Below are 8894 nucleotides of genomic sequence, written 5' to 3'. Positions count from 1 at the left end.
ACAAAAACACGTCATATAAAAATAATACTTTAAATAGTTACACCTAGATACAAAGTTTTCATTATTCATTATTTCATAAAGTTATTTAATATCCATATGAAAATATTCATCTTGTGCTCTCAGTACTTTTTCAAATACCATTAAATAATAACCATAGGTTAGGAATCACACTGCATTTACTCAATGCATTATTATACATTTTAATACTATGATTTTTTCCTGAAATTTTTGTTCTTGTTTTAAAGATTTTAAACAAATTTAAAACACAAATAAAATTGAAAAAAACTCTATTTAACAAAATTACAATGTAACAAAATAAAATATCACCAAGACAGAATATTATCAACACCATTGGACATTCATTTCTTTTTACAAAATATCGATTAACATAAGTACTACAAAACAAAAGTACAGACTAGATTTTATTATTATTGTAATTAACAATGGCTCATTCTGTCTATGTTTTAAATGGTTATTTACTTTAATTTTAATTAAGCACCATTCTTTATTCCGTCTTTTTTAATATATCATTTTCTGGTCGATTTAATGCCAATAAAACCTGGCAGTGGAGTATACAACTAAGTGAATCGTTATCAATCTTCGAGGAGATCTTTATCCAGTCTTTTAAATATAAGACAAGTGTTTCCCTAGATGATGAAAAAGGGCTCAAACCTCTAAATAGGCATGCCTGCAACAAAAATAAAAGACCGCCAATTAAAATAATAAAAACTTAATACATTACTACATCAAGTACATGAGAATGTATAATTATACTTTGGTTTAGAAACAAATGTGTTATACAATAATATTATTCTTTAATTTACGTATTAAATTATTAATGAAATATCTAATTTAATTTTAATAACAACATACCCATTGTAATTGTCTATCATTTAATTTATCTGGTCCGCCTTCAGATTCTATTGCCTTATCCATTAATTGTATATACTGTGCTAAATTCTTTAACCTCACTCTTCTTCTCCATCCACGATGTATGTTATACATTTTTAATAGTACTGTCTTTAATTTAAAAAATAAAAATAATAATCAATAATATACAATTATTTGAATAGCAATACAAGTATTTAATTTAAAAAAACTCACAATATGTTGACGAGGTAAAGTACTAAAATGATACGGAAACATAGTAAAAACTGGGATGGCTTGAATAATGTCTTCCACTGGGGATACACCTCCTGCTCCCAGACATTCAATCACACGAAACCATTTTAAAAGCATATCATCTGAACATTCTTCAGCCATTAAACTCAAATGCCTAACATAATAAACTAACATACAAATCTACATGCTTATGTAAATTTAAATAATAACTACAATGTACAAATATGTTAAATATAAGCGCGGCCCTTAACTACAAGGTAACTTAGCTGTCGCAACCAATCCGACATATGACGGCCTATGGCTGCCTAGTGTACAGGCTCCAATAAGTCATCATTTGTCTAACTGGTGGCTCTAGTAAGGCAACCTAATGGGTTAGGGCCTACAAATATAAATAATTATGTTTCACTAACATTTTCATATAATAATTGTTTTTATTTTTTATCTATAAAAATAAAATAAAATAAATAAATTTACTCAAAAACTCTCATGTTATGTTCAAAATTGTTCTTTTGATCTTTTATCCAATACTCTTTAAGTTGTTCATCTGTCCAAAAATGCTCAGATAATAAATATTTAGGAAACATGAACCTACAATTAAATGGTTTAAAAAAAATAAAAATTAATTTTTTTTATTATTATATCTAAAACAAAATTAAAATTCTAATAAGCCTAGAACTATATTTTTTGCAACAAAAGATAATTATTGTCAACAATGATAATAGTATAATTAAAAAATAAATATATTTTTACTTACGCTAATGGAAACAAAAACAAATTAGTAAATGGTACAGGCCAAAAAATTAGAATTGGTGTCAAACGAACCAGTTGTAATGGCAATCTATACTTTAACTCCAACTCAGCATAAGTTAAGGTCGACAAATCAGAACTATAATATTTTTTATACGCTGACAGTAACACTAGAACATCTTTATATAGATACTATAATAAAAAAGAAACATGTATTTAAAAGAATATTTTTTATACACTTATATAAATATTTCTTACTTTACAACCAAAAACACTCAGTCTTGCATACTTTGCAGTAGATGGCGACCAATTTTCAATCTTATTAACCAGTCGCATTGTGAAGTTATTATCATTTAAGATCTTTGTCTCATTCATATTTTGTTTATTGTCTAATTTATTATCATGCTTCACATCAGTGTTATTTGAAGATGCATTTTTCTTTTCAGTGGACTGTAAACATTGGTTAGCATTATCAACACTATTACCACTTATATAGGGTGGAACTGTTGAAGGTTTTGTATCTGTTTTCAGTGGTTCCTTGCTTGGTAACTGCAAAATTACTGAATTCCTAAAAATAAATTTAAAGCTCATTTAAACATTTAATATATTTAAATTGTATTATGTTTAATGTAATGGTAGACCAACAAAATAATCATTTAACTGTTCACAATAATATTCCTGTATTTAATTATTGTCACATATTCTCATCAGTACAGTTAGAAACATTATCAAATAATCTATATTAACTATAGGAATAATATGAATTTGTCCTACATAGTTAACAAGTATTTTCTAAGAAAAATCTAAAAATGTGTCATTCAATACAATATATAGTACCTAAGCAAAGCATACTTTTTAATATAACTGTAAAAAATTTTTTTGTGAAATATTTAAAAAAGTTTAAGAACTCATGATTGAAATTATTTTATTTTAATTAGAGTGCAAAAAATCATGAAAAAAAGTTAAAATAAATATTCAAAGTTAAGGCAAAAATTATTATGATATGCTTTTATTCGACAAAATTATTGAATATATAAAAATATGTAAGCTCTAGGCACCTATGTAGAATTCAAATATTATATTGACAAAGTATCTATACAACTATTACAATATTTTTAACTTGGCACATTTCATTAATAGATATTTAAAGAAGTAGCAATATTTTGGGTTGGGAGTAGGTAGGTTTATTATTGTGTGGACATAAAAATATATGTTCACACCATTGCACTAATGTCTAATTGTAGTAGGTATTTGAAAATAATGTTTCTTCATTACAAGGTATGGTAAAATATTTGGCTAAAGATAAATATTTCTCAACAAAAACAGTCTATATAGCACCTATCACTTAAAAACAAATTGTGTGGATAATCAAACACCAACCATATTAAATGCTGAGCAGAAACAAAACCAAATTGATAGGTAGCTGGTAGAGATGTACTTAAATGAATCTAACCCAAATGGGTAGACCCATACCCATTTGATGTACTATCAAACACAACATCCAACCAGCGTGTAGTGGACGAAGGAATTACAGTCGAACAATACTGGGGAATATGAAGGACTTAACGAGTGATCTGCTTTTCTGTTGTGCTGACACACATACCTGAAAAATCGACTGTTTTTGTAAGTGTTTTCGAAATTCAACAATTTGCAATTGGTAGCGGCATAGCGCCGAGACGTGCTGATCATGAACTTCATCGTACGCAGCCCGACGCTAGCAGTAGTTGACAGGTTTAATCGAACTCGGCTCTGACCCGATTGCAGAATGCCGATATTATAATGTCGTCAATAAACGTTTGCGTTTAAAATGTACATTTTTATATTATTTCCAAATCGGTGTTTTTGGCGAAAACAAAAATACAAAGTATAATGTGTGACAGATAGCTACTAGTGATAACGGCACAGCTGATAATGTACTTGGCGTCTTGAGTCTTGACCACGAAATCAGCTCCGAGTCTGGTCATGATTGAACGAGTCACGACACCCGACGTATAAATACTATTATTATTTATTTATCAACATCGATAAACAATAAATTTTCTGACAAAATCCGCCGATTCAGAAACGATAATATTTTAATAATTTACCCAGCGACCGTACGAAATTTATTTTTCGCGCCATACTGCTATCGATTGCCATTTAACGCGCGCGCTATCGATATTTTCAAAAAAGTCACGCGGTCTAAAACACAAATCATAATACGGTATACAATAATAATTGTACGATAATACGGTCGCGAGCGACGGGAACCTACTGATCTGTCGTTCAGCGGTCTTTCTTTCACTCGCGCGTGACGTACCAAGACACACGAGGCCGATTGCGATCATTGGAGCAATAACGATTAAATATCATCACGCCATCCCTTATCGCTATTTGCCGGTCCGTCCGAAACGAAACTAAGCGTTTTTCTTACTCAATTTACCCTCCACGGCGCAAACCGTTCGCCATAAACCAATCTTTTTAATTTTTCAAGTCTCCAATCGTCCGGTACTCCGGCTTTCGTTCGCGTCCGAATCGTGTAAGTATTATATTGTATTATATTATTACGTATGTCTAAGCTATGAGAATTAACCCTAAAATCGTTACTCGAATTAAGGGAGGTGCGCTGGAGGACGGAGCTTCCCTACTATTTATTATTTTTTTTTTTTTTGTGTACCCCAACTTGATTTTTTCACAGGAACTGCACAAACTTATGTCTAAAATAATTTTTATTAAAATATAAATTTCAATTTATAATAATATAATGAATTTTACAATTTTTAGTATCAAAATTATTTTAGATAATAGTTTGTTAATTTATTATTACTTCTATGGCTCAATATATATTTTTTATAGTTTGCTTATTAATTAACTATAATATCACACTGTTCTTTGCCTTTAATTACATATCTATTCTGTGGACTAGTATAAAGGTAGAATTAAAATATTTCTGTAATTGAAAAGTGGTATTAAAGGTATAATTAAGGTTGGCAAGGGGGTGTAGGGACAAAGCCCTCCACAGGTCTGTGTTAAGTAATTGTGCACATAGAATGCAGTTTTTAAATCGTTGGATTGACCTCCTCTACTTAATCTTTCCCAATTCGAACATTGCCTAAAATGTTATATGTGTCGCAATTAAATTCATTGAATGAATAATAATGTAGAATATGCCAATCAAAATTAAACCCCATAGCTAGTAATATTCCACCACAGATCTACGTAATTTAGTTCTAAATTGTCCCTCCTTTATTTAAAAATAACTTCTTTCATACATACAAACATAAATATTGATTTTTGGTTGAAAAACAATTGAACGTTGTCAAATATCCACCCAGATTTCAGCCTGTGCCATAGTTAAAGAATGTTGATGTAGGTATCTGTAAAAATTGAAATGTGTACAAGTAGTTTCTGCCTTCTAAATTATTGAAATGTATAAATTAAGCATAATATTCCATAATAGGTTAGTAGTTATGATGGTTATAATGATTTTAAAATAATTAAATTAATTAAAAAGAGAGTGTATGTATTAGCATTAATAAAATTTGTTCGAGTATACTAAGTACTAGGGTTAATATTACATTATTACTTTGATTTTCTATTGTATCCATGGATTATTATTATATCATTGTCCATAATATATAAGGTTTATAACGCAGAAACTTATAGGTATTAATTTTGATTAAGTTGCATCAGTGTGAAAAAAATTGTCTACTTAACAATTTACACCAAAAAAAAAAAAAGATTTTATATTGTTAAAAGACTTTCTTAAATATGGTAACTATAAAAAAATTAAGTGTCTAAAAATATGGTATAGTTCTCAATGCATGTTGAATAATCCTGTGAGATATTATAGAAATATATATTATTACCTAATTAATATAATATATTAAGTACCCATATTGGCTATATTTCTATGAAATATTTAAAATTAAAATTAATATTTTAAATTTAACCTACCTTAGAATATTTTTTTGTTTATATATCTTCATACAATACTTACTTTGATTAAGTATATTTTTAATAATATAGAAGTATTTCATATATAACTAACAATTTCCTGCAGACATACTTTTATTAAATTGATTAAGAATTATTATAAAGATCACGGTGAGTATTTCTAGCTAAATAATTTAAAAAGTGTTACTAAGAATAACAACTGTTATATATAGGGAAAATTTCAATAATACTTAAATACAATTCTATCAATCATATATATATATAATAACAAAAACTTCTAGTGCCTATCACCAAACAAATAAAAGTAGTTAGATAGTAACATTAATTTATTATTAGCTTGCGTGTTAAAAAATACTATTAGCAGTGATGGATGAGTTGGTGAATTCTATTTAAAATTAAATCAATAATTTCAGAAAAGAATAAGATTTTATTTATAGTACAATATAATATTGTTAGGTATATATTATGATGATTATTATCCATTAGTTTAAATTTTATCAAAAAAGTGTTTATAATTATATAAAAATAATGCATATCTTATCATATACAGTTCAGTATTAGTATTTATATTCCTTCTCCTTTTATTTTCATAAATAATTTTTAATGAAAAAAATAAATAATTATTTCATATTTTAGTTATTGATTCTATGAATCTACAAACATACAAACATTGCCTTTTGATTTATATTTTAATTGTCATAAAATAATTAGCTTTTTATTATATAAATAAATTAGGTTACTGATTCTTATTTGTTGTATTAACTGACCAATCAGTAAACATTTCTATCAAATTTTACTTTAGTAGATTGATGGTGGCACTGCCATATTCCTATTTTTGTATTTATCTACTTTGACAGAACATATGTGTAAAATAATTTATTTGTGCAACTTGACAAGACTTAACCAATGATTTATATATTTTCCCTTTACTGTATACATAATTATATTTAAAATTAAATTATTGGTATAAAAAAAGAGGGCTTACATAATACATATTAATATAATAATATATAGACTAATTAACCAGTTATTAAAACTATCTATACTTTTAAGTTCGAGTTTCATTAAAAAAATAGTTAGTTTTTAAAAATTAATGACTCAATTTTATATCTATGATTAATCATTTTAAGATTAGTTTTATGATCTTATGATAAGTAATTACAAACATTTAAGTATCTATTTTGTTTTTGTAGATATATAAAACATTCAAAATAACGTCAATCAAGAAAAGAAAAATGGAAAACGGAGTCACCCACAAATTTAAAGTTGCAGATTTATCGCTTGCTGAATGGGGCCGCAAAGAAATTATTTTAGCTGAAAAAGAAATGCCTGGTTTAATGTCGTTACGTAAAAAATATGGTCCACTCAAAATTCTCAAGGGTGCTCGTATAGCTGGTTGTCTTCATATGACTATTCAAACAGCTGTCCTCATTGAAACGCTAATTGAACTAGGCGCTGAAGTACAATGGTCTAGCTGTAACATATTTAGTACTCAAGATCACGCAGCTGCAGCAATCGCTAAAGCTGGTATCCCTGTGTTTGCTTGGAAAGGTGAAACTGAAGAAGAATACTTATGGTGCATTGAACAAACCTTGGTATTTGCTGATGGTAATCCTTTAAATATGATTTTGGATGATGGTGGAGATTTGACCACACTAGTACATGAGAAATATCCTCAGTTTTTGAATGGAATCAAAGGATTATCTGAAGAAACAACCACTGGTGTTCACAATCTATACAAAATGAAAAAAGCAGGTATGTTAAAGATGGCAGCTATTAATGTAAATGACTCAGTTACAAAAAGTAAATTTGATAACTTATATGGTTGTCGCGAATCTCTTATTGATGGTGTGAAACGGGCAACAGATATTATGATAGCAGGAAAGGTCTGTGTTGTTGCTGGTTTTGGTGATGTTGGCAAAGGATGTGCTATGTCATTGCAAGCTTTTGGCGGTCGTGTTATTGTCACTGAAATTGACCCAATTAATGCACTTCAAGCATCTATTGCTGGTTTTGAAGTAACCACTATGGAAGAAGTCTGTTCAAAGGGACAAATATATGTGACAACAACAGGTTGCAAAGGTATTATTACTGGTGAACACTTCCCACATATGCCAGATGATGCTATTGTTTGTAATATTGGTCATTTTGATTGTGAGATTGAAGTGACTTGGTTAGAAAAGAATGCTGTTGATAAAGTAAATATCAAACCCCAAGTGGACCGATACACTCTGGCCAATGGTAAACACATTATTCTTTTGGCAGAAGGAAGGTTGGTGAATTTAGGTTGTGCTACTGGACATTCATCATTTGTTATGAGCACGTCCTTTACTAATCAAGTTCTTGCACAAATTGAATTATTTACCAAAACAGACCAGTATGAACATGATGTTTATGTATTACCTAAGAAATTAGATGAAGAAGTAGCAGCTTTACATTTGGACCACTTGGGTGTCAAGTTGACCAAGCTTACTCCTGATCAATCTAAGTATCTTGGAATTCCAGTTGATGGGCCATACAAACCTGACAATTACAGATACTAAAATTCAATTAAGAAATAAACATAAATTTTACAGTTATATTTTATTTCAACTTATCAAAAATACAATACTTTAAGAAAAATATACTAACATGTTTTTTTTAATTATATTATCTTTAAATCCTCCATTATCCTTATTACGTGACCGATAATAACATTACCAAATTTATGGTACTTTAAAATGTCCATTTATACCTTATTAAATATTCCCAAAGAATTTATATGGAGTATTCGTCCATATTTCCAATTAATTTAATTACAGTGTAATATCTATAAACACTATATTATATCATACAAATTAATTTAATAGCACTTAAATATAACAAAATTAATTAAATATTATAGATAATTACATTATACATAACTTTATATATAAAAATAATCATTATATTAATTATTAACTCATTATTTTTATCTCGTGTCAATTATGAACCATAATTACGAACATCAAAGATAACACGTGAACCTTAATTTACGTTCAAACCCATGAGCTCTAGTTTATATAATTGTATATATTAGAATATATTGTATTATAACAATTGTAAAAAGT

At 28.2% G+C, this 8894-nt stretch overlaps 2 protein-coding genes across 2 annotated transcripts; one reads left to right on the top strand and one right to left on the bottom strand.

Moving 5' to 3' along the window:
- Positions 1-270: 270 nt before the first annotated feature.
- On the bottom strand, positions 271-3567 carry LOC113556430 (LETM1 domain-containing protein 1). The gene is made up of 7 exons (XM_026961371.1): positions 3473-3567; positions 2128-2437; positions 1877-2061; positions 1597-1710; positions 1105-1276; positions 874-1020; positions 271-688 (listed from the first exon to the last, which is right to left on the bottom strand). The coding sequence occupies exons 1-7, from the start codon at positions 3565-3567 to the stop codon at positions 506-508; spliced, it is 1206 nt and encodes a 401-aa protein (XP_026817172.1). The 3' UTR covers positions 271-505.
- A 571-nt stretch (positions 3568-4138) lies between these two features.
- Positions 4139-8431, top strand: LOC113556424 (adenosylhomocysteinase). The gene is made up of 2 exons (XM_026961357.1): positions 4139-4387; positions 6999-8431. Exon 2 carries the CDS (start codon positions 7041-7043, stop codon positions 8346-8348), a length of 1308 nt encoding a protein of 435 aa, XP_026817158.1. The 5' UTR covers positions 4139-4387; positions 6999-7040; the 3' UTR covers positions 8349-8431.
- The last annotated feature ends 463 nt before the right edge of the window (positions 8432-8894 follow it).

Source organism: Rhopalosiphum maidis, chromosome 1, assembly GCF_003676215.2.
Source record: "Rhopalosiphum maidis isolate BTI-1 chromosome 1, ASM367621v3, whole genome shotgun sequence".
Classification (NCBI taxonomy): Eukaryota; Metazoa; Arthropoda; class Insecta; order Hemiptera; family Aphididae; genus Rhopalosiphum; species Rhopalosiphum maidis.
Note: the sequence above shows the minus strand (reverse complement) of the source record. Positions and strands in the feature narration are given on the sequence as shown.